The 25673-nt window shown below is 44.9% G+C and overlaps 1 protein-coding gene across 1 annotated transcript in view; it reads right to left on the bottom strand.

The window, feature by feature from the left end:
• The window catches only part of tbc1d22a (TBC1 domain family, member 22a), a 365114-nt gene that overhangs the window by 114533 nt on the left and 224908 nt on the right, over nt 1-25673 (bottom strand). Inside the window, exon 12 of the mRNA XM_083651077.1 lies at nt 22341-22416. Within this exon, the coding sequence (XP_083507203.1) occupies nt 22341-22416 (76 nt within the window). The remainder of the gene's footprint in view (nt 1-22340; nt 22417-25673) is intronic.

Raw genomic sequence — 25673 nt, 5'->3', positions numbered from 1 at the left:
TGGATGCTGCGTGGGGGCATTTTAACTCATTCACCGCCAATGACGTCTTTGACGTGTTATCAGAAATAGCCCTCCCCGCCAATGACGTGTTTGACGTGTTTTTGTTTTTATTGGTGCAGCGCCTGCAGCAAACACTTGCCCAGCCTGTGACACAGACACAGGTCCCTGCCTTCAAAGGGTAGCCGACAGCACGCGATCAAACACATACCGCAGCTGTTGTTTTGAAATTGAGCAAGAGGAAAAGCAGCAAAACGGGTAACGCTTCCTTGTGCAGACAGGAGAAACGCCATTGAAACGCCCTCGGCGCGCTGCACGAGCTGGAGTCGCCTTCCTCTGTGCCAGCCAGGAGAAAACGGGAGAAAGTAATCAAGAGATGTGTTTGATCATCGGAGGAATGAGGAAATGATCGATCAGTTTGCGAGGGCGGTGAGGACGTGTTGAATAGCCGAGGGGAAAACGGGAACGATCATAGATATGACAGGGAGACATGGACGAGGACGGGTGTACCAGAACAAATCAAAATAAACACAGGAACAGCTAGGCAGCAGCGGGCAGAAGGCAGTCACAGCAGCCCGCTGTCCTTCTCAAGAGCTCTTCAGTTGGTTCATGAAATCGCTGGGCTGCGTGCCCTCCAGTGTTGCTCCTGGCCAATCCCAGCGCCACAGGGCGTGGTTATTGCTTATCCTATGTGGGCTTAGAAATCTAAAAGGGGGATCGTGTGTGTGTGTGTGTGTGTGTCTGTCTGTCTGTCTGTATGTCTGTCGGTGTGTCTGTCTGTCTGTCTGTCTGTCTGTCTGTCTGTCTGTCTGTCTGTCTGTCTGCACACTCACTCACACCGAGTAAACTGTATTGTTGAATGTAAAAAAAAAAGCACTTCATGTGTATATATATATATATATATATATATTTTTTTGTCATTTGTGTCCTAACGAATAATATTTACATGTCTGATGTCAATACAGTTCAAAATAAAAGAATTGAGAGTGAGTTATGCCTGAGATTGTGCCCTTTTACAAAAATTGCCTTTTCTCCTGTTTATTTTTTCTGGGAGACCTTCTGGGGGAAAACAGGGTGTATATAAATGGCTATAAGTAGAGTACAGAACATGCTAAAAGCTCACTTTTTTTTTCCTGGTGAACCCAGAGACGTACATCTTCATTTTGAGGTATTGCAAATCACTCTGGTGCTAATAGATAATTTACTGTGGGTCTTGAAAGATGACCAACAATTATGAAAATCTTTGGCCTGTGCTAAATATTGGCAGTCCTAAACTGGCCCTGAATGAGTTAAAGAGATGAAAGGGTTTTGGATGTTGCGGTGGGGGCAGTTTAAAGAGATTAAAGTGTTTTTGGATGTTGCGTGGGGGTATTTTAAAGAGATGAAAGTGGTTTTGGATGTTGGGGTGGGGATATTTTAAAATGATGAAAGTGGTTTTGGATGTTGGGGTGGGGATATTTTAAAATGATGAAAGTGGTTTTGGATGTTGGGGGGGGCATTTTAAAGAGTTGAAAGTGGAAAGAGAGAGGAAAGACGTGAGTAGAGAGAGAATAACATGCAACAAAGGGCCTGGCCTGGATTGTAAAACAGGGCGTCACGGTTACATAGGCTGCAGATCCACCAGGACTCCCCTAAACTACATGTTAAATCACTCTTAACACAAATCCACATCACTTAGTGCTAAATGGAGTAAAGCAATGTTCTGTGATGAAAGAGTTTTAAGCCTAGGCCTAGAGTAACAGCCTTTCCACAAGACAAACTTTTATATCAACATATATGGATATTTACTGCAGTAAAAAGTGTAATCCATATCAAGATTACAAGATTCACTTTAATAGCCATAGTGTGTGATAAACCCCTTATTTGTGAGGGCTTTCTGGTCTTCTTGAAAAGGCAGATGGCAGTTGGGTAGAGAATGTTCCTGTGATGAGAGATTCTGGTACCGCCAGACCTCAGTATTCTGCCAAGGGGAAGAGCCTCAAAGAGTTTACGACCTGGGTGGGAGGGGTGGGCCATGATTTTCCGAGGCCGCTTCAGTGTCGTGGCAGTGTGCAGGTCATGAAGGGATGGCAGGCTACATCTGACCACCTTTTCAGCATGGCAGATGATGCACTGCAGTCTGGAGATGTCATTGAGGGCAGCAGCAGCATACCAGACTACGATGGAGGAGGTGGAGGTGTTAAAAAGCACCAACGCTGCCTTTGGCTCATTTTTTTGTATTTTTTTTATTGCAAATCAAGGTACCATCTGTACATTGGTAAACAGTAAAGCAATCATATTGTCATTTTTCCACAAGAACAACAATGATAACATGCAATTTGGAATGTACAGCTCTCCCTTCCTTACACCAACACACAAAAACAAACAAACTCAAACAGAAAACAAAAAACAAACAAAAACAAAACAAAACATAGAACACACACACTCCGACATCACAACGTGGTGAATGTTTTTTACCCCCCAAAAAAGAAATGGGTATATATATATATATATATATATATATATATATATATATATATATATATATATATATATATATATATGTGTGTATATAAATACGTATGTGTATAATGTGTGGGATCCTGCACAAGGGGGGGTCCTGTGGGAGACCAGCTGGGTGAATCACCCATCGCCCCTGACCTCGTCAAGGTAGACCAGAAAAAGTTCCCAAACAGCTAGAAATCTCCCGAGTGAGTTGGTCCTTAGGAATCGGAGTCTCTCCATCCGTACAACAGAGAACATGTCCGTCAGCCACATCTGGAAGGAGGGTGGAGAGGGGGACTTCCACTCCTGTAGGATGGGTATCTTGGCAATGATTGTCCCCTGTGTCAGAGACTGTTGCACAGCCGTAGGGAAGTCCAAGGAGGACTCTGAGCAGCCGAAGATGGTGAGTTCTGCCACTGGTTGAAGGGTTATTTTGTAGGCTTTAGAGTACCAGTCAAATACCCTGGCCCAAAATCCGGTCAGTGAAGCGCAGGACCAGAAAGCGTGACAGAGTGCTCTCCGACACACGACACCTGACACACAGTGGTGAGGCAGAGGGATAGATCCTGTGCAACTTATGGTTAGAATAGTGAAGACGGTGAGTGACCTTAAATTGGATCAGTTGGTGTCTACTATTAACTGGGCGGAGTTGTATCACAGACAGACTCCTATCCCATATAATATCAGATAATTCAATGCCAAGTCAATGCAATCCCCCTGCCACGTTTCTCTAATCCTCTCAGTAGAGGCTGTGGTGCAGTTGTCAAACAGACATACAAATCTAGAAGTGAAATGCTTGGAGTGAGGAGGGTCTAGCAATACATCAAAAAGGGCATGTTCATTGGCATGCTCCAGTACACTGCTGGACTCACAACATCCCTCTCTACTGCTGCAGTATGCGGTATGTCTATTCTACTGTCTATTACAGATACACTCGACTCAAGTGCTGGATAATTGCTGCTCTACCCTTGCTAAGTGAATTATCGATGTTTTCTGCAACAATGTCACCACTCAAATTCATGTATGGGGAATGGACTAATCAAATGATTCAGAGAGGAGATATTGCCCAATAGAGGTCTTGGTGATTGAAGGTGGCAGCAGTGTCACCTCCTCCCCAGCCTCCTCACAGAGTTCAATTCTATATGGAAACTCACACTGTCACCTCCTCCCCAGCCTCCCCACAGAGTTCAATTCTATATGGAAACACACACAGTGTCACCTCCTCCCCAGCCTCCCCACAGAGTTCAATTCTATATGGAAACACACACAGTGTCACCTCCTCCCCAGCCTCCTCACAGAGTTCAATTCTATATGGAAACACACACAGTGTCACCTCCTCCCCAGCCTCCCCACAGAGTTCAATTCTATATGGAAACACACACAGTGTCACCTCCTCCCCAGCCCTCCTCACAGTGTTCAATTCTATATGGAAACACACACAGTGTCACCTCCTCCCCAGCCCTCCTCACAGAGTTCAATTCTATATGGAAACACACACAGTGTCACCTCCTCCCCAGCCCTCCTCACAGAGTTCAATTCTATATGGAAACACACACAGTGTCACCTCCTCCCCAGCCTCCTCACAGAGTTCAATTCTATATGGAAACACACACAGTGTCACCTCCTCCCCAGCCCTCCTCACAGAGTTCAATTCTATATGGAAACACACACAGTGTCACCTCCTCCCCAGCCCTCCTCACAGAGTTCAATTCTATATGGAAACACACACAGTGTCACCTCCTCCCCAGCCCTCCTCACAGTGTTCAATTCTATATGGAAACACACACAGTGTCACCTCCTCCCCAGCCTCCTCACTGTGTTCAATTCTATATGGAAACACACACAGTGTCACCTCCTCCCCAGCCTCCTCACTGTGTTCAATTCTATATGGAAACTCACAGTGTCACCTCCTCCCCAGCCCTCCTCACAGAGTTCAATTATATATGGAAACACACACAGTGTCACCTCCTCCCCAGCCCTCCTCACAGAGTTCAATTATATATGGAAACACACACAGTGTCACCTCCTCCCCAGCCTCCTCACAGTGTTCAATTCTATATGGAAACACACACAGTGTCACCACCTCCCCAGCCTCCTCACAGTGTTCAATTCTATATGGAAACACACAGTGTCACCTCCTCCCCAACCCTCCTCACTGTGTTCAATTCTATATGGAAACTCACACAGTGTCACCTCCTCCCCAGCCTCCTCACTGTGTTCAATTCTATATGGAAACTCACACAGTGTCACCTCCTCCCCAGCCCTCCTCACAGAGTTCAATTCTATATGGAAACTCACACAGTGTCACCTCCTCCCCAGCCCTCCTCACAGAGTTCAATTCTATATGGAAACTCACACAGTGTCACCTCCTCCCCAGCCTCCTCACTGTGTTCAATTCTATATGGAAACTCACACAGTGTCACCTCCTCACAGTGTTCAATTCTATATGGAAACACACACAGTGTCACCTCCTCACAGTGTTCAATTCTATATGGAAACTCACACAGTGTCACCTCCTCCCCAGCCCTCCTCACAGTGTTCAATTCTATATGGAAACACACACAGTGCTGCTCACCTCCACGCATGGCTCCCCTTTAGGATGTGCTGTGGGAGATGACAATGAGCAAGGTGGGTGCGTGCATACAAATAGGCACACACAAAGACATGGTCTGAGCATGACGCATGTATGTGTGTGTGTGTGTGTGTGTGTGTGTGTGTGTGTGTGTGTGTGTGTGTGTGTGTGTGTGTGTGTGCATGTGTGTGTGTGTGTGTGAGTGCATGTGTTTGTGTTTGTATTAGGGGTGGTCAATATATTTCAATGTCACATTTAGATATTTGTCACATACTGTGTCTTCACAGGGAGATTGTGGAGAATATATAGATATACATGAAGTGGAATTTCCATTGATAACTTTCACTAAAGCTATCCCTGTTTTTAACCCTTTCTCCCACTGTGCTCGTGATTGGTAATTTGATTGTCCTGTTAATCTCCCGATTTCATAGTAATACAAATCAAATGGCTGTAGCTGGCTTCGTTTCAAAGCCACAGTGAAGTTTGTGCTAGCATCTGAAACTAGAAGACCTGAGGCACATTGATACCAACCAGGTCATGCTAGCTTGTCGGGAAGGGGGCTAAATAATGGTCCAAATTAAGGCTACATTTTGGCGAGGGAAAATCTGGCACGGCGATTTTCAAAGAGGTCCCTTGACCTCTAACCTCAAGATATCTGAATGAGAATGGGTTCTATGTACCACAAGTCTCCCCTTCACAGATAAGGTAGTCTTTTTCGATAGGGTAGCCCCACCCTGAGGCTGGATTCACACAGGATCACACAGCGGTCGTACTGCGACAGAGTACAGGGCGATCCTACTTTGGGGGATTGCAACCCGACGTCAGGCTGCTGCTGACATCACCTAGTCAGAAGCCCCCCCCCCCCCCCCCCCCACACACACACACACACACACACACACACACACACACACACACACCAAAGAGCCTCTGCTTTGTCTGTTTCACTATCGTCTATTCTTATTTCTTCTCCTCTCTCTTTCTCTCTCTCAAAAGTCACGGCTGTATCTCTTCTTTATAATAACTAGAACGACCGCAACGCGGACTTATGCCTCCGCCATTAGTTGATTCTGGAGTCCAAATCGCCATTTGAGGCAAATTGGAAGAGATTCCGTCAAGGCGCTCCTGTGATGTTGCGTTACAGAGCTTGGAAATTGGGTGTGTAAGAGGTCACAGTGACCTTGAACTTTGACCACCAAAATGTAATCAGTTCATCCTTGAGTCCAAGTCGATATTTGAGAAAAGTTTGATTAAATTCCGTCAAGGCATTCCTGAGATATCGCGTTAACAAGCTTGAAAATGGCGTTCGAGAGCTCACCTTGACCTTTGACCACCAAAATCTAATTAGATCATCCTTGAGTCCAAGTCGATGTTTGAGACAAGTTTGATTAAATTCCGTCAAGGCATTCCTGAGACATCACGTTAACAAGCTCGAAAATAGCGTTTGAGAGGTCACAGTGACCTTGACCTTTGACTTTTGACCACCAAAATCGAATCAGTTCATCCTTGAGTCAAAGGCTACGTTCACACAGCCAGCCTTAGTGCTTGAATCTAATCTTTTCCCACCTAAGTGACTCAGGTCAGTCTTTCTCATGACTGTGTGAACAGTACAAGTCACATTGAAAGTTACTTTTTTAAAGACGACCTGGGCTACTTTCAAATGTGGAAAAACATCAGATTCGAATCTGATGTTTTGGAATGTGACTCCGGTGTGAACAGACATCTGGCCCATATCTGACTTAATGCTTCAATGTGACTTTTACGTCATTCCAGAGCGACAATTGTCACTATTCTACGCTGGCGGGAGGAGGGAGGACCAGATTGTGATTACAAACATGGAGGACAGCTGTGAGGGAGGTAATCAGTGGAGGGACAGTGAGGTTTTAGACCTCATAAGTATTAGCAAGAAGTAGCAGCTATTGCTCCACAGAAAGCCATTATTAAAAAAAAATCTAAAGGCTCTCTTTCTCCTCTTCCTCGCTATCATCTGCACCTGTATTCCCTGTCTTCCACTGCACAATAACTTGTAAATTGAACCGTAAACAACAGATGAAACAACATCGTCAGCTACCACCATGTTTACTGCTGTCTTCTTCTGGGTTTATGTAGAACAGCAGTGTGCTGCGTGTGACGTTATTGTTGTTCTTCTGCACATGCGGGTCACTTCAGGTCCGCGACCTGTTCACACTGGAGTCTGATATGGGCCACTTTTAAAAAGTCTGTGTGAACAGCCACACAAAAAATCAGATGTGAGCAACAAGTCAGATTCAAGCACTAAGGTTTGCTGTGTGAACGTAGCCTAAGTAGATGTTTGAGGCAAATTTGATGAAATTCCGTCAAGGTATTCATGAGATATCGCGTTAACAAGCTGGAAAATGGCGTTTGAGAGGTCACAGTGACCTTGGCCTTTGACCACCAAAATGTAATCAGTTCATCCTTGAGTCCAAGTCGATGTTTGAGACAAGTTTGATTAAATTCCGTCAAGGCATTCCTGAGATATCGCGTTAACAAGCTTGAAAATGGCGTTCGAGAGGTCACAGTGACCTTGACCTTTGACCACCAAAATCTAATCAGTTCATCCTTGAGTCCAAGTCGATGTTTGAGACAAGTTTGATTAAATTCCGTCAAGGCATTCCTGAGATATCGCGTTAACAAGCGTGAAAATGGCATTCGAGAGGTCACAGTGACCTTGACCTTTGACCTTTGACCACCAAAATCTAATCAGTTCATCCTTGAGTCCAAGTCGATGTTTGAGACAAGTTTGATTAAATTCCGTCAAGGCATTCCTGAGATATCGCGTTAACAAGCGTGAAAATGGCGTTCGAGAGGTCACAGTGACCTTGACCTTTGACCTTTGACCACCAAAATCTAATCAGATCATCCTTGAGCCTAAGTGAATGTTTAAGGCGAATCTGATGAAATTCCGTACAAGCGTTCCTCAGATATCGCGTTAACAAGCTTGAAAATGGCGTTCGAGAGGTCACAGTGACCTTGACCTTTGACCTTTGACCACCAAAATCTAATCAGATCATCCTTGAGCCTAAGTGAATGTTTAAGGCGAATCTGATGAAATTCCGTCCAGGCGTTCCTCAGATATCGCGTTAACAAACATCGTACGGACGGACGGACAGCCGTACGGACGGACGTACGTACGGACGGACAACCCGGATCCATAATGCCTCCGGCCTGGCTATCGCTATCGCCGGCGGAGGCATAAAAATCCTCCAGTTAGTTTGTCAATGAAAGCTTGCCTTTTGATATGAATCACCACTCAGCACGAAATGTTTCAACAACACGGCTCCGATACGACTGACAGCGATCAGGATGAAACCGTAAAATAGCAGATATCAAACAGAAACTAAACTAAAAAAGAGAGAAACTAAACTAAAGCTACGAAATAGCCTACAGCCTTTTGAAAATGTCTTTTCCTGGTTTGCTCGCACACATGCCTGTTTTGAAGGGGAGGAGGCAGAAAGGGGGGAGGGGTGAAGTGAGGCACTCCCACCTCGACGCACTACACGCGGCAGCTGCTGCGTCTCGCTGGAATCTGACTGAATGCACCCTTACTTACTCAATGCATTTGATTATGAAAAATAGAAATGTTGGTATAATAAATTTTAACGAGAGACCATAGAACATTTGACTCAGACCCTGCCCCCCGTCCCCCCCAAAAGAGGGGGGCGGGGGGGGGGGGGAGAGGAGATTTAAAAAAAAAAAAGTAAATTCTCTTGTGATTCATCTGGTAGCTGATCTGCTTGGTTTGTCCAAGTAAAACTCTTTTTATAAGGATCTTACGAAACTTCAATGGGAAAAATGAATGGAGAATTTCACTCCCTCGGCCCCATGGGGAACCCGGAAGAGGGTGTGACTTAGGCACTGTGTACACAGATGGCTGTGAAATGACATGTGTTTTGAATCAGAGGGGGGGTGAAAGGGGGTGTTAAATGGATACACAGAATGAATGTGAACGGTAGGGTGTGAATTGCCCAATCATCAAAAACAATGGTGATTGTGTTTGTTCTAGCAAGACAAACAGTTTTCAGCAACACAGCATGAAAACACTCTCTAGTATCATCCTATTTTAGCCTCGTACCCCATAGGTTTCCAACAGTGTCAGTGTCTTCAAGTGTGCCTTTCACAGTACGCAACAGTTACACAAAAAACACAGAAGGTTACAAGAAGAGGAGGATGAGGAGGAGAAGAGGAAGGACATTGTGGAAGAATGGCTGAGACCTCGGGTGGCACGATGCCAGTCATTTTTTTATTTTCTTACGCTTTTTTCCCCCCTGCTGTGTTGAAAGGTATAGGGGAGGGAGGGTGCAATCAGAGCACGATACACACTATGCAGTACTCTATCTCTACAGCAGGGGTGCCCAAATTATTTCCCATGAAGGGCCAAAACTCAATGTGGGTGGAGGGCCGAGGGCCAAAAATAAACGTTGTGGAATTACACAACGTATGTATGTATTGTGTTTTATAGAAAATTAACATTCTAAATCTAAAATAACATTTCAATATAATAATCTACTTTTTATCTGTTTGGTAATTGTAATCATTTGCAATTGGTTATATATATTTAAAAAAACTTATGCATTACATTTAATCAGTAAACACCCAGTTAAAAACGGTTGTATTTTCCACCTTTGTAATCAAGAGAGAAATTTGACTTAATTCACAACTTGAAAAATCCTCAAGGTACTTTGAAAATCAGTTTCGTAGTGGCGACGTATATTGTACTCTTTCAAAACAGCCACTCTCTGAGTGGCCCGCGGGCCCCAAATTGGTCACCACTGCTCTACAGAGATGAGGGGAAGAGCTAGGTGTCTTCAATCCAAAGGAAAGAGAGAGAGAGAGAGAGAGTGTGTGTGTGTGTGTGTGTGTGTGTGTGTGCGTGCGTGTGTGCGAGAGAGAGACAGATCAGCAAAGTCGACTCGTATCCCGCTGACCCAGTACTGAGAACATTAATGCAATGAAACACTGGGCTGAGGTCAACATCCCGACCTCCCTCTCTCCTCCTTCCCTCCCTCCTTCTCTGTCCTAACACATTGTCCTAACACATACCCCATCATCTATGGATGTTGCTATATCAGATACCTAGCTGATATCAGGCTGAAATAGAATACTAACATCCCATCCCATCCCATGCCTTCTTCAGAAGTTTACTAGTCCTCATAATGGAAATACACAACAACAACAACAACAACATAAGGATTAGATTATACTGCAACAGGCCCCAAGACGAAGTAAAAACTGCTCTGGGAAAGTAATGGATCAGAGACCTCAAAAGAAACAAATAAGACATCAACAAACAGAAAAACAATCAAAAACTACGGTGGTGGGGGCGGGGGGGGGGGGGGGCAGAATCAGCCTATAGAGCTGAACAGTCACGTGACATATCTTGCCCCGGAAGAGAGTTCCCATTCAGTTTCTCCATAGACCTTTCGAAAAATCCTTATATAATGAGTTTTAAGCCTGGAACCAAGCCGACCCGTGACAATAAAACATTTAACTTGGAGCGAAAACAAAAAATAAAGACGACAAAGAATAAAGAAAATATTTGTTATTTTTTGTTTTTTCTCCAACTGAAATGTTTTAAAGTCGAGCTGAACCCAAGAATGACTTTTCTTTTCTTTTAGTTCAAATACCTGGATATGCAGTGCACCTATTTAATCATGTATGCAAAACAAATCACAACAATCTAATTTATTTAGTTTTTCACACTTTTTCACGTCAAAAGTTCGTTTTTCAAGATTTCATTGATAACAGTAATTTACAGCTTGCTGACGTCACCCAGTACTTAACAAATTTAACACGAGAGGGAGGGGGTTGTGGGCACATTTACCACTGGTACAGGGTTGTGGCACGAGGCAAAGCCGAGTGCTATAAACCCTGTACCAGTGGTAAATGTGCCCACAACCCCCGACCTCGAGTGTTAAATTTGTTTTCTACAACAGCTACCAAATAATATAAAAAATACACAATTGTAACATCCAATTCATTTATTTATAATCATTACTGGTTTCAGAATACATTTATCCTTCCGCCACAGAATATAGTTCCATACACAAGATCAATGATTGCACTAAACATTTAGTTGCCTTTGAGCCAAAAAACAACTAACCTATTCCTTAACGGGATTCACAGTTATTGATACATTGCCTGTAAAAGTACAGTTATTTAAACAGTTATCTAAAGCAGCCCGTTTTGGTGGTGGTGTGTTGATATCTGGTGACGGCAGAGGGCGTTTGTTTGTTTGACAGTCCCAGGTTCGGGGTCCGGGCGCTAGTCCGACCTCCCGCTAGTCCGACCTCCCGCTAGTCCGAACTCGTGACAACTCAAGCTCAGCCAGTTCTCTCTCCCCAATTTCACCATGTCGTTCTTTGTTCACTTCACCTTCATCTTCATCTACTGTAACCACTGCTCAAAACTCAATCCACCCAGTAAATCAAACGTTACTACGAAATCGGACATTTCCTTGTTACAGATCGGCCATTTCCTTGTTGAAGATTTGCAGACTGACAGGCTAACAGTGGGCGGAGTCAGCACAGGGAACGGAGTCAGCATCAGGGAGCGGAGTGATACTGCGGTTGGAGCCGAACTGTAGATTGTTGGCGTATTTACCACTGTTGCTAGCCAATCAGAATCCAGTATTCACTCATGCCGTTGTAGGATATCAAATTTCTACCCCATTTCAACCAATCATATGACGACATGCCGCTGTCAATCAAATCTTCATTTCTGGATAATTTTCTCTTCCAAATGAAGTCGAAAATGGCGCCTAGTGCCTGTCATCTGGCAGAATTCCTATCCCATAAACTAACTACTAACTTGGCCAATTGTTAGAAACATGGATAAAAAACAAAAACTATAATATCTAAGAATGCAAAGAAATGTAACTGGCTCGTTAAAACGCGCATTCCAGGGATATCGTATCGTTATAGCAGCGATAATGGCGCATCCCAGAGCTTGGTTGTCAGGGGTCGCACTTCGGAGATTCCAGGCCGACGTGCTGCACTCTCCGCTCGGCAACACGAAGGCAGCTGGCTGCCTGCGGGTCGCTGAGCTCCACTCAGCCACTAACCTCCCGTCAAAAGGCTCTTCCCGAGGGGAGCGCCACAACACACTGAATCGCACTCGATTTGGAGGCGGAACACGCCAGGATTGGCCAAAGCCCAATCCAGTCCCCAGAATTGTCAAATAAAATCATCAACATGATACTATGACCCGCCTCTCAACCTGTCATCTTAGACAAACTATGTTTTCAGTCTGAAACGGACTCATTATGCACGTGACGAACAGGTTCAGTTCGACTTTAAGGTCACTCACGATTCAGTAGGTCATGGGCTGGCTTGGTTCCAGGCTTAAAATTATAAATATTTTTTAAGGATTTTTCTCTATGGAGAAAATGAATGGGGCTTCCGGGGCAAGAGATGTCACGTGACTCTTCAGCTCTATAAGTTAAAGGGGGACTAACCCCCAGATATGTATTAGAACAGTGATTTGAAAATACCTATGGAAAAAAACAAGAAATGACATAAGCTCTTGTCTATACTAGACTCTTTGGCTGTGTTCAAGTCAAGATTTTTTTTGGGAAATCGACGCCATTACAGTTTGCCTACCGCCTCAAAAATAATTTTTTTGAGAGGGGCAATATCTTTATAAATATCAACAACTAGCCAACGCTGGTGGCATGTATGGAAAGAGTGTTGCTCAAAATTGTTGATAGTTATATCAATTTGGTAATTCAGTGGCGAACTAGAAATTTAATTATTTTTCTGCATGTACTGTATCTCTATGGCAGGTGTCAAACTACGTTACGAGAGCAAAGTGACATGGGCTCGTTACAGCAGCACACCGCACAATAGGAGAAACCCCCCGCTCTGGGGTAACACAATGCGAGATTTCTCCACGTCATTCCCTCGTACAACTAGCGATAAACCGTGCAAAGAAATCTGTTTTTAATTTGCGTTTTGGGGCTTTTCGTGATTCTTGTTAAAAGTTGTGCAAAAGTTTTCCTCTCAGCGCAGTTGCAGGCTGCGCCCTGGCTGGCGAAACAGCCTGGCTCCTGCATGCATGGGGCGCTCTGTAACCTCACGGAGCAACAAACAAACACAGACAGAAATAGCTGGTGTGCGATTTTTCTTTGTGCGATTGAGGGAATCCCGCATCTTTTTGCGAAGGTGCGACTGGACAGGACGCTTTTCACAGACGGGCACAGTAGCTGAGTAGCCTGCTATAGTCGGATCTCTCCTCCTCCTCCTCCGCCCATTCACAGTCTGTCTGCTGTGCGCGCCCCCGCGGGTGCATGAGAGTGCAGACTCTCCCGTTTGACTGGCCGAGAGAAAGTGCTTCCAAGTCGGACTGATAATATAAACAACATAATTAGAGCTTATCCAGGTAAGATATTTATAATGTAATGACACATTCAGCGATAAACTGTCTACAATGAAGACATATGTCAAATATGACAACGTGGTGTTCAGTATTTTAAGAGCAAACTTCAATAGGAATAGGCTTGGAGTTCTGAGGAGCCGAAAGGGTACAGGGGAGGTAGGGGAGTAATTATCTTGAAATCCCATAGTCTTTGGGGGCACTGTGACGTCAGTGTGCCCCTAATCTCCCATTCATTTGAGAAAAAAAAAAGAAGCAGTGTTCGACCTTGCTACTTGCTTGATCAAACGGTCAAACCCAATCCTGCGCGCGCCCCCGGAGCTTGGAGCTAGTGCATGAGGTTTTACAGTACGACTCTCTCCCGCCCGCTCCCGCCTGCCTGGGCTGGAGACAGCTGCTTCCAACTCGGACTGATAATATATACATCATCATTCGAGCTTATCCAGGTAAGATATTAATAAAGTAGTGACACATTCAGCGGGAAACTAACTATAATTAAGACATGTGCCAACTTTGACGACGTTTGGTTCAGTATTTTAAGAGCAAACTTCAATAGGAATAGGCTTGGAGTTCTGAGGAGCCGAAAGGGTACAGGGGAGGTAGGGGAGTAATTATCTTGAAATCCCATAGTCTTTGGGGGCACTGTGACGTCAGTGTGCCCCTAATCTCCCATTCATTTGAGAAAAAAAAAAGAAGCAGTGTTCGACCTTTAGAGGGCGCTTATGCCAGATATGCTGCTGAAAAATGATACAAATGGTCAAATGGCAACAGTTTGGTGTCAAATGTGGAAATTTTGACCAGAATTCTTCACACATCACCCCCAAAGTCATATATATTGGTTAAAAGCTGAAAAAAAGTGTTTTGGGGGTTAGTTACACTTTAACTACTTAGAATTGGTATCGGCAGTGGCAAAATGGTATCGGTGTGCCACTACCTGCCGCCCTAACCCCTGGCTGTTGTGAAAGACAAGCCTCTGTCCCCTATCAAAATGCACAGTGCTCTGGATAAAACCATATTTGTTCAGCGCAGCATTTTGAAATGGCCGGTAATGCTAGGAGCTATGACAGGCCATGAGGTCACTGTCCCCATAGTAGACGCTGTGTCGACAGTAGAGCGAAAAACAATCCTGTAACATTAGATAGTGACCATCTGTGGTCTCATTAGTGGTGGTAATATCAGTGTATCAAGGTACACAATGGCCGTGCCCCAACGGTGATGACAGGGCATTTACCGCATGAGCAAGAGTTCAATTGCAGAGTCATTTCCCACGCGTCTTTGCTGGTGCGTCTACTTGGTGGTGAAGTTTGGAGATGGTGGTGGAGAGGAGCTTGCTTCTTTTTCTTTCTTTCACTTTCTTTATTTCCTTATTTATTTACAGAGACACACACACACACACAGATATACAATGTCTCTCACACACACACAATTTCTCACTCTCTCAGGGCTCAACAATAAGGTTTGCCTGTTTGCCCAGGACCCTACAGCCTGACGAAGACCAGAGGTTGACACGCGTTGCGTCTCTTGTGCCCTTGTCCTTCTCTGAAGATGTACTTTGTATTAACTGATTAAGTATACCTGTACATTACTTCTTTATTAAATTCTTCTATAAGCATCAAGAAGCTCCTTTTTCTATTTACTATTTACATAGGCCTGCTGAGCTATCTTGTCGCCACTTTTTTGATTTTTCCTTTGCCCAGGGCAAGTAAAATGCATATATATATATTTTGCTGTTGCTGTGCGCAGGCTGATATTTGGCTCATATTAAATGTTAACGTTAGGCCGTGTCTCCGACAGAGCGGACACACAGTAACAACGTTGCCATAACAACCACCCCTGTCAGAAAGACATGCACAGGCTAATAAAGGATAATAAAAGCTACATGTTACAGAGTAAGCCGACTATCAGTACGTTATTGCACGCATAGGCCTATCTTTACATTTAAATGTTTACATAGCAAAAATAAAAATAAATTAATAGAAGTATGTCAGTGTTTCCCCCTGAACAGCTGAGAAAGTGGACACTGTAAATAGTTAGCACTGTGAAGATGCTACAATTCAGTAGGTGGCGGTAATGCAACATTTAAGGATGCCAACCGTTGTAAAACACAGAAGAAGAAGCTGAGAAAAAGTAAGTGCTGTGGGGTTGCAGCTAGCGAAAACCGTCTATACAGCACTTTCATTAAATTAGTGTGCTTTGTTTAGACTATATGAGAGCTAATTGTACTAATGACCACCAAGTGCCCACACACACACACACACACACACACACTCCGATACATATTATTTCCATCACTCAGAGAGTAAACTGCAGTTTACTCTTTCACAAGCACACACACACACACATATACACATGGATTCACTCTTAGGGCTAATGTACACCGCCTCCGGAACAGATGCGGTACGGCTCCGGACAGACCCACTCTCATGTAATCTGTCAGACGGATGGGGGATCCGACAAAAATAGAACAGGTGCGTAATTTTTCTGTACCGCATGTATCACCCATCAATTAACATGGGCGAGAGTTGATCCGGCACTTTTGCCGGATCCGCAACGCAGCCGTAACGCATCTGGTGTACATTGCCTGTTACTCTTGAGCCGTTTTCACACATGCGCTTTATACCGGGAAATGACCAGAAAGCGGTGTAATGCCTTCATGTGTGAAAGTTGTTTTCCGGTATAAGCGCGCCCCCGTCATCGCAGACATTTGACCACTTCTAACCTTGTGATAAGAGCGGTATGCCTGCTTCATGTGTGGGCGTGCCGATTCCCCCCGCTCCCCTCTCTGCTCGCTCTCTGGCCAGTCCTTCAGTCCTCCTCAGTCAGCAGCCTGACAGGGACAGACACAGCGAAAATGGCAGCGGCTTGCTCTGAGAGTCTTGCAAGCCGCCCAACGCTTGTAGAGAAAGCAGATGCAAGAAGCGAAATGTGGAAGTATTTTGCTTACGTTGCCGACAGCGAAGGCAAGCCCCTGGACACATCAAACGAAGCCAGTCTGTAAAAAGTGCTTCAACGCGACGTAGGTGAACGGATAAACATCGAACCAGGCTATTTCTCTCAGACAGGGATCCCAACTTCTTCAAAGATTTCAGTTCAAAGACTGGTTAGCGAATGTGAAGGATACAACATACATGCCCTCTTAAGCCAAACGATTTATTGTGTGACAAGCAAACTTATTTCACCATCGGAGTTTTGCCGCCCCCCCTTCCCCCTCCGCCTCCCAAAATACAGCTTCTTTCACGGCTATTTTTACACATGTGATCCCTCAGGTGTGAAGGGAAATTCCGGGAAATAGCCGTTATTCGTTTACAGGCAATGTTCCTGTACGCATGTGTGAAAACAGCTTTTTTCTCTCTCTTGGCATTCACTCCCCCCCCTCTCTCTCTCTCTAGCCGTTTTCCCACATGCCTACCGGAAAATTACCTGTAAGTCAATATCGGACATTTCCCTTCACACCTCTCCTCTCGCATATGAGAATCTAGCAGCTAAATTGCCTGTATGTTGGGGGGCGGGGCGGCACTGCAGAGCGGGTGGGGAGTGACGTGTCGGCAAAACTCCGAATGGTGAAATAAGTTTGCTTGTTTATCCGTTCACCTGCGTCGCGTTGAAGCACTTTTTACAGACTGGCTTCGTTTGATGTGTCCGGGCTTGCCTTCGCTGTCGGCAACGTAAGCAAAATACTTCCACATTTCGCTTCGTGCATTTGCTTCGTCTGTGTCCCTGTCGGGCTGTGCCTGTGACTGAAGGAGGAGGAGGACTGTGGCCACAGAGAGCGAGCAGGCAGCAGAGATAGGGGAAAATCAGCACGCCCACACATTATTATCACAAGATAATTTCGCCAGTTTGCTTTAATGTGCGCGAATGATTAGATTATGCCCGCTGGAACATTAAGCAACGTGTGTACACCTCGCCCATGAGAGTGTCGCGGGAAATGACTGGACCCGTTCTACACTTGCGCCTGTTATCGCGCATACCGCTCTTCTGACTGGCTCGAAACTGGTGAAATCTCCGCGATGACGGGGTCGCGCTTATACCGGCATGGCGCCTTTCCCACTAGCCGGCATTAGACCACGTTCCGGTCATTTTGCGGTACAAAGCGCATGTGGGAAAAGGGCTTCTCTCTCACACACACACACACTCTCCCTTCCTGCCATTGAAATGCAGCGTGCGAGTTCCCCCCTCCCTGGGCTGACAGAGCGGGTGACAGGATAGTGGGACAGCACCAAGGTTAGCCAAGAACATGAGCGTGGTACAAAGGCCTGCTTTGATAAGAGCTTGTTGGGCACAGAGCACTGCTAATACCACGCACAGGGTCTGAAATGACAAAGGCATCACGTCACACACATTCAAACCAGCTCCAATTAACACATTTATGCTTTTGACAGAGGAACAGAAGGTGATGTTGCTAATTAACACTGAGTTCAGGGATTCCGTTAGCCGGTAATAGCCGGCTTTTAGCCGGTATTTGTTGCCGTAGGCCGGCAAATTAAAAGGTCGCCGGCTCAAGGGGCCGGCTGAAAATACGCCAGATAAATAAATTCCTTATATAAAATAGCCTAATATTGTGTGGCCTGTAACCTAAGTGATGTTGCCAATAAGCTACAGTACGACTTAAATAGAGATTTATTACATCATATGTTTTCCGCCCCCTGTATGTTGAGTGTTGGTGAAAAAGAAAAATATAGCAGACGCTTTCTTTACTGTAGAGCGCTGTTTAAAAGCTGCACAAGCAGCATCAGTCCCGCCGGCCAGCGCTGGACCCGCTGTGAGGAAACACACAGGAGGAACCCGACATGTCAAAACAGACATCCCCTGCTAGGCCAGTCCTTTTTTTAATCGAGATCATGCAACAAGTAGCCTACTTCAGCCGAGGCCAGCAAGACGGCAGCAAAGAAACAGAAGCGTGTCTGCCGCCGTCAAAAGCGAAAGCGACCCGACGTTAGGCTGTCAATTTAGCGGAGGTAAAAAGCATTTTGTCGGCCGAATCAATCAATCAATCAATGGCTCGTGCTTGTTGCCCGACGCTCGTATGTTGAGGAGATGAATCAAAATGCTTACCACAAATAAAGCCACATGGGAGCCGAGGACGAGTGCAGGAGAGCTGACGATTCAAGTTGTGCGCTGTCTGCACTCTGCACTGACACTGTTGCACTTATTACTAGGGGTGCACCGATCGATCGGCACGCAATCTGTATTGGCCGATTTTGACCTCAAATATGTGATCTGCTGCTGCAGATATTTCTTTATTGTCGCCGATCGCATAGCCGATCATGCTGCACGTGAGAAACATGAGGCAGCCAATTTTCATGTCTTCAATGTCTATCGTTTAACTTTCATATTGTGCTCTAACGTCTATATCATTGTGTTGCAAAGCACACGCTTTGCTTTCGTCAGTGTACTCACCTCCACACACCACACCAGACTGTCAACACACCCCTTGCGTCATTGAATCACACAAATCAGCTGGTGATTAGAGCAGACTCAGCAGAGAGAAGTTACCTCCAGTCCTCCCGCCTACCGAGGCATTTGCATGCTGTTAAGTCCGTGTTTGATCCATATTTGCGTGTATCCTCCTAACGTTAATAGCTCCGGTTAGCTTTAGCTTAATCGATAAAATAGTTAACTTGGGTCGAAGTTATTTTTCTTGTAACAGGGAAATCCCGGAAAATGGAGTATTTTTGTTGAGTGAACTGAACTGCATTGAACTGGTAACATGGAAATCCCGAAGTGGAATAATTTTTGTTATTTTATAAACTGAACTGAGGGAACTGGACTACTACTAGCCATTTAGTTCAACACAGTCTTGTGCTCCAATTATCTCACACACAAAAAATCATGTTGGCGGTTTCCTTTAGCCTACAAAATATAAAATATTGATGTAGAAAAAAAAGAAAATGTGCTGCACTTTCAATTTGATGCATGAAATGTAGGCCTATATGTAAAACGGAAACTGTTCTATAATAGACTGCTATAGCTGCTTACAAAATAAATAAATAAATATACATGTATATATATATATATATATCGGTGATCGGTAATCGGTGATCGGTCGATGATCGGTTGGGCAGATATTTCTCATAGGTGATCGGCAATCGGTGGCAAAAAACGTGATCGGTGCACCCCTACTTATTACTTTTAGCTAACGCTGCGTTGTTTTTTCATCAAGGCAATGTCCAGAAGATATGGGTTCATGAGTGTCTGCAAATGCAGATAGATAGGCTATAGGAGCATGCATGCATCTTGTCTGTTTCAATAACGAAAGCGTCCTTACCGAGAACGACGTGCCGACCAATTCAATATTCTTGCTGCGAAATCGGCCTCTTAATGACAACACTGGAATAAATATGATCGACTATAGAGGCTATAAAGAATAGACTATAGAGAAATAAATTGATTCGTTTATTCAGGAAACAATTATTTTATAACATCCTTTTTTTAATAGTGGCCGGTAAATATTCGATACGGCCGGAATTTTGGAACGTTACCGGCTGCACTGGCCGTCTGGGAAAATGTCTAGCGGAATCCCTGACTGAGTTGTGTGTGTGTATGTGTGTGTGTGTGTGTGTGTGTGTGTGTGTGCACGCGTGCACGTGTGCGTGTGTACACAAAATGTCTTTGCCTCATTGAAATGCGTTCAACTATGTGTGTACAGTATGTGGGTGTCGTGTGGTGGTTACTCCATACATGACTGTAATTTCCAACACTCGGCAGGCTTTTGTGGCACGTCAATAATCACCAACTTGTAGAAAGCCAAGTGGAGGGGGATTAGACACCATTGCAGTGTCACACAATTACCGTAAAACCAACTGGAAAACTTAGAAGCATCGACTGTTACCTTCCTCCTTTTTAGTATCTTGTTTCCTAGCAGAAGAAATGTCACCAATACCCTTAAAACCTTCATTGACTGTATCTGGTATCTCGAGCGTCGCCCGGCATTCCTTCCATAACCCCGCCCACCCCATCTGCATTTATTTGTTAGCTAAATCGAGTCATGGAAGTAAAATGAATATCGTAAAACTTAAATTAATAACCCAGGCTTTTATTTGCTTCAATCACTCAACTCAACCGGCCTATATTTGGGACAAGTGTCTACTGCATTATGGGACACACCTTTAATTCCTTTTGCACAAAACTCTTGCTCAGCAAAGATGGGAAATACTATCAAAATGTTTATTTAAATCAGTATGAATATTACTGGGATAAAAATTAGGTCATCACGGTACGAAGTGCCTGGTGTTTTTCTGGGCAACAGGTGTACATCTTCTGATATAAAAGTTATTGTGAAGTACCTTGCGTCTTTCTGGGCAACAGGTGTACATCTTCTGATAGAAAAGTTATTGTGAAGTGCCTGGTGTCTTTCTGGGCAACAGGTGTACATCTTCTGATAGAAAAGTTATTGTGAAGTGCCTGGTGTCTTTCTGGGCATCAGGTGTACATCTTCTGATAGAAAAGTTATTGTGAAGTGCCTGGCGTCTCTCTGGGCAACAGGTGTACATCTTCTGATAGAAAAGTTATTGTGAAGTGCCTGGCGTCTCTCTGGGCAACAGGTGTACATCTTCTGATAGAAAAGTTATTGTGAAGTGCCTGGCGTCTCTCTGGGCAACAGGTGTATGTCTTCTGACAGAACAGTTATTGCGGTCGAGGATTCTGTCAAGCCAGCGAGCACTAGCAGCATCTTTCCTGTCTCTGCTGTCACTCACGGAGGCGTAGATTTCTTTAGCCTTCATCCTGATAATTTTGCAGGAGACTGTGAGATGTCGCCCGCATGCCGTGGATCCACTCTCACATGTTTAGCTCCAGCTCATCACTAGTCTTCTTCCTCCCCCCACCACGCAGCCTGGACTTCTTTGGACGTCCAACTTTATTTTTTCGCCACTCTCTCTGGGTCGAAGGAGAAATGTCTTGCTGCTGCCTCTCCTGAGTTTTGCTCCGCACATTTTGACAACTGACAGCTTGAATTTCAGGTCGTACTTTTCTCTCTGCCATGCCGCTCAGCAAATGTGATGTTTGAATGCAAGTTAAAAAATCAATCAATCAATCAATCAATAAATAAACAAACAATTATAACCGACTTCTAATTGAGACCGGCCTTTATTTGTCAAAACGTATAGCCACTCCCGGCCAGTCAAAAGGACTGGCGTTTAATTGAAGTTTCAGGGTCAAATGATTTGGACTTGGTGGAGGGCAATGCAGAGAGCCATGGCAGTGGATCAGTTAACTAGGGAGGGGAAGAGCAGACATGGTCTTGAAGGTAAAGACTAAAGGTCCTTACACATCAAGAGCGATGCGAATATACGGCACGAAATTGCGATGCGAGTTTTGACCCACCTGTCAATCACAGCCACAGATGTGTACACGTCGGAAGCGACTTTCTGAAAAATCGAACGTGGTTCGAAAAAATAAACACCGCAAAAACGCTCAGCGAAACTTCGCCGTCGGTATGCACGGTTGCATTGACTGATATAGGTTCGGAAAATATTATTGATGTGCGAATTAATCGCACGGAAAAAACGTGCTCGGTGTGTAAGGACCTTACGACCGCATTCAGGGGGGGTGCAATGCGAGCGTCGGATTGTATCTGAATGGGTCCTAACACCAGCCACCGTGGCCTCAGGGTCTGGAATACAGTAGAGCACGACTGTCTTGCTGACTGAGGATCAAGATGGTGGCTCTGTGTGTGTGTGTGTGAGAGAGAGAGAGAGGGGGAGGGAGAAGAGAGAGAGGGAAAAATAAAGGTAGGAAGGCAAACAGACGGATCATAGAGAGGAGGCGAGACAGAAGAAGAAAGAAATACCAAGGTAAGGACAGAAGCCAGGAGAGAGAAGGTGAAGACAAATCAAATAGAAAGAGCAGAGCTGTGAGAAGAGAAGCAGAGGGATCCATTTCATGGCAGATGTCTCACCATCAATCCTGCTGACCAGCTCCTCCAGGGCCTTGACTTTCCTCTGGATGCCTGGCTGGGCAAACGTATAGTTGTCCTGTGGAGGAGAAAGATGCACACAGTCAATATGGACTCCGGGCCCATCTAAAACAGTGAAAAGACTTCAAATATGTCTTCTGTTCTGTCAAGCCGCTGCAGGACTCAGCTTAGGACAATTTACATAGTGATGTTTTATACGGTGTGTGTGTGTGTGTGTGTGTGTGTGTGTTTGTGTGTGTGTGTGTGTGTGTGTGTGTGTGTGTGTGTGTGTGTGTGTGTGTGTGTGTGTGTGTGTGTGTGAGAGAGAGAGAGCGAGAGAGACGGAATGGATATTTTATAATAGTAAAATTGGTCACACTGTATATTCTGTGTAATTTCTTAGACACTGCAAAATTGATCCCTTGTTGTTGAGAAAGCTAACTTGATTTGTTTCGCATTTGATATTTTGCAGCCATTTGGCGTGAAGTCAGTGTATCACAGCAGATACTCAAAGGGTTTGAAATTTCCCATTTTCACTTTGCTAATTAATTTCCAGGACGGTGCAGTGGCCATTATGGATTTGAAGTGTTTTGCCAGGCCCATTTCACACCTCACACAAAGCCTGCAGTAAACCATCTTTACAAACAGCAGAAAATAGAAGAAATGGAGAAAATACACTGAGTAACTAAGACTGCCTGGGAAAGCATCCATTTGAAGACTAATTACCGTAAATTCCGGACTATAAGCCGCGGCTTTTTTCCCGTTTTTTGGCCCCTGCGGCTTATATAACGGTGCGTCTTATCTATGGATTTTTTCAGAAAAAAAAAAAAAAAAAAAAAAAAATCTCTCTTTTTTAGCACTCTTTCTAACTATAAATCCACTTCTGTTTTAATTTCCTCTCTTGCCCTCTTTTCACCACACCGCGGACACTGTGTGCACTGTAAAAATAAACAACGGTGGTGTTGTGTTATGTTGTTTTGTTGAAATGTTGTAATACGGTAAATGGGAGCTTCCTCAAACAGCCATCTCTTCCCGACAATCCCCTCTGTGCGTGACCACTTACATATGGTAATTACGGTAAGCAAACGGCCACTCGGGCAACAACTCCCTCCCCCGACTACCAGGAGAAAATCACAAACTTCGGCGAATTCACACAAAGGAAGATCAAGGAATATTCACAACAAGACGAGCAGTAGAAGCAACACTCTCACTTACCATGGGGAAGGTACGCAGAAATTCACACGAGGCAGCTTTCAAGTTGAAAGCAGTCAATCTCGCATTAAAAGAGAGCAGCCGCCGATCAAACAGAGCAGCCGCGCGTAACCTGGGCAAAAGGGACTGTCCGTCCGGGGGAGAACTACTGAACAACTCCCTCCCGACTATCAGGAGAAAATCACAAACTTCGGCGAATTCACACAAAGGAAGATCACGGAATATTATAGGAGTGTGAAAACATCCACAATTACCAACGGGTTCCAAAACGCTGGACTGCTGCGGGATGAAGAGGATGACGCCACGGGGACTGCCCCCTAGTCCGATACCTCACGAGTCCGATACCTCACGAGTCCGACACCTCATGGTTTTGGGTTAGGGTCTGGGGGAGGTTAGGTTTAGGCGTGGGGGTGGGAGAGGTTAGGTTTTGGGTTAGGGTCTGGGGGATGTTAGGTTTAGGCGTGGGGGTGGGAGAGGTTAGGTTTTGGGTTAGGGTCTGGGGGAAGTTAGCCTCTTTTTTCGGACTCGTGAGGTGTCGGACTCGTGAGGTATCGGACTCGTGCCATGGCACCTGAAGGAGAGAGGAGAGTGGTTGACGAAGCCACCCTGAACCTGTTCGTTTCCGACACTGAAGATGAGGACTTTGGTGGTTTCAGTACGCAGGAAGAAGAGGAAGACGAGGATTAGTGACTTGACTTCTCTGGTTACAGGTTTGCTGCACATATACGGTAGCCTATTGTTGTGTGATTTTGTCTGGGGATTAGTGACCTGACTTTTGTTTTGTTTTGTTGAAATGTTAATAAATGGGAGCTTCCCCAAACAGCGATCTCTTTCCCGACATTCCTCTCTGTGCACGAACCCTTTCATATGGTAATTAAACATCAAAACACCCGCGGCTTATAGTCCGGTGCGGCTTATAGAAGAAAAAAATAGTCAATTTTGGTCCCGCGGCTTATACACCGGTGCGTCTTATAGTCCGGAATTTACGGTAGTATTTGTATTTCTAAGAGCCGATGGCTGGCGTCTCACGACTGTCCCCTTCGGGTATTATTACAACTCCATTCTGACTAATGCAAGCTGATAAACAGAGGTTGAACCGTGACGAGTTCAGCTGGCTGGCTAGTGCCAAGACTACTGTCTTTATTCTATCTTTTAATAGAGTGTATGCTTTTCATGTTATCAGCTTTAGAAATACTAAAAGGCCATATACAAAATTTGAAGACCGAAATCAGAGTCTACATGACTTGTGACTTAATTTGTCAAGGAAAAAGAAAAATTTAAGGCTCAAAAGAAATTAGTTGGAATTTGTTTCTGTATAACTGACATTCCATAATATAATTTATAGGCAAACAATGACTGAGCCGGAATATGATCACTGGGGTAGGTAGTTCTGGTTGAACTTGCGGAATATAATATGTGCGAGAACACCATAGTGTATGAGCATTTTTCAGTGCGTGTATGTACACACACACACACACACACACACACACACACACACCAAGTATTAGGTTTCCTTGAGGGGTCATTTCAGAGTGGCTACAGAATAGCTGAGGTGGCAAACTATCCAACAGATGGAGAGAGAGAGAGAGGGCGAGAGAGAGAGCAGAAAAGTCATTTAGCAATAAACAGCTTCAGTTGTCCTTCAGGCTCAGCAGAACTGAGCTGTGTGTGTTGTGTGTGTGTGTGTGTGTGTGTGTGTGTGTGTGTGTGTGTGTGTGTGTGTGTGTGTGTGTGTCCTCCTGAGTCCGTCAGTGGCTGGCAGGGTATGAACCATATCCTCTCCTCCCTTGCTCCATCGCTCTCTCTCTCTCTCTCTTTCTAGCACTCTGTGGTAGGATATTTGAATTAAGACAGTGGCCTCTAACCTGCCCAGCCTGTAGGGGGGCGCTATAGACTGGAGTATGGATGGAAGTTCTTTGTTGTTCCACCCACTAGTCTTTATATGGCTGTGTTCACGGTAGTCTCACAGTAGCCAGCCATAGATAGATATCTACGTCTGGTGCACAACTCTGAAAAGTGGTTAAGGACCGCCCCCTAAGACCAAATCAAAATGCGTGACAGACATATGAATTTACCAACCACGGGCGGCGAGCCAGACTTCCGTAACAGCCCAGCCAATCAGAT

The sequence above is a fragment of the Poromitra crassiceps genome (assembly GCF_964638095.1).
Source record: "Poromitra crassiceps genome assembly, chromosome: 2".
Classification (NCBI taxonomy): domain Eukaryota; kingdom Metazoa; phylum Chordata; class Actinopteri; order Beryciformes; family Melamphaidae; genus Poromitra; species Poromitra crassiceps.
This window is presented reverse-complemented; position numbering and strand designations above follow the sequence as displayed.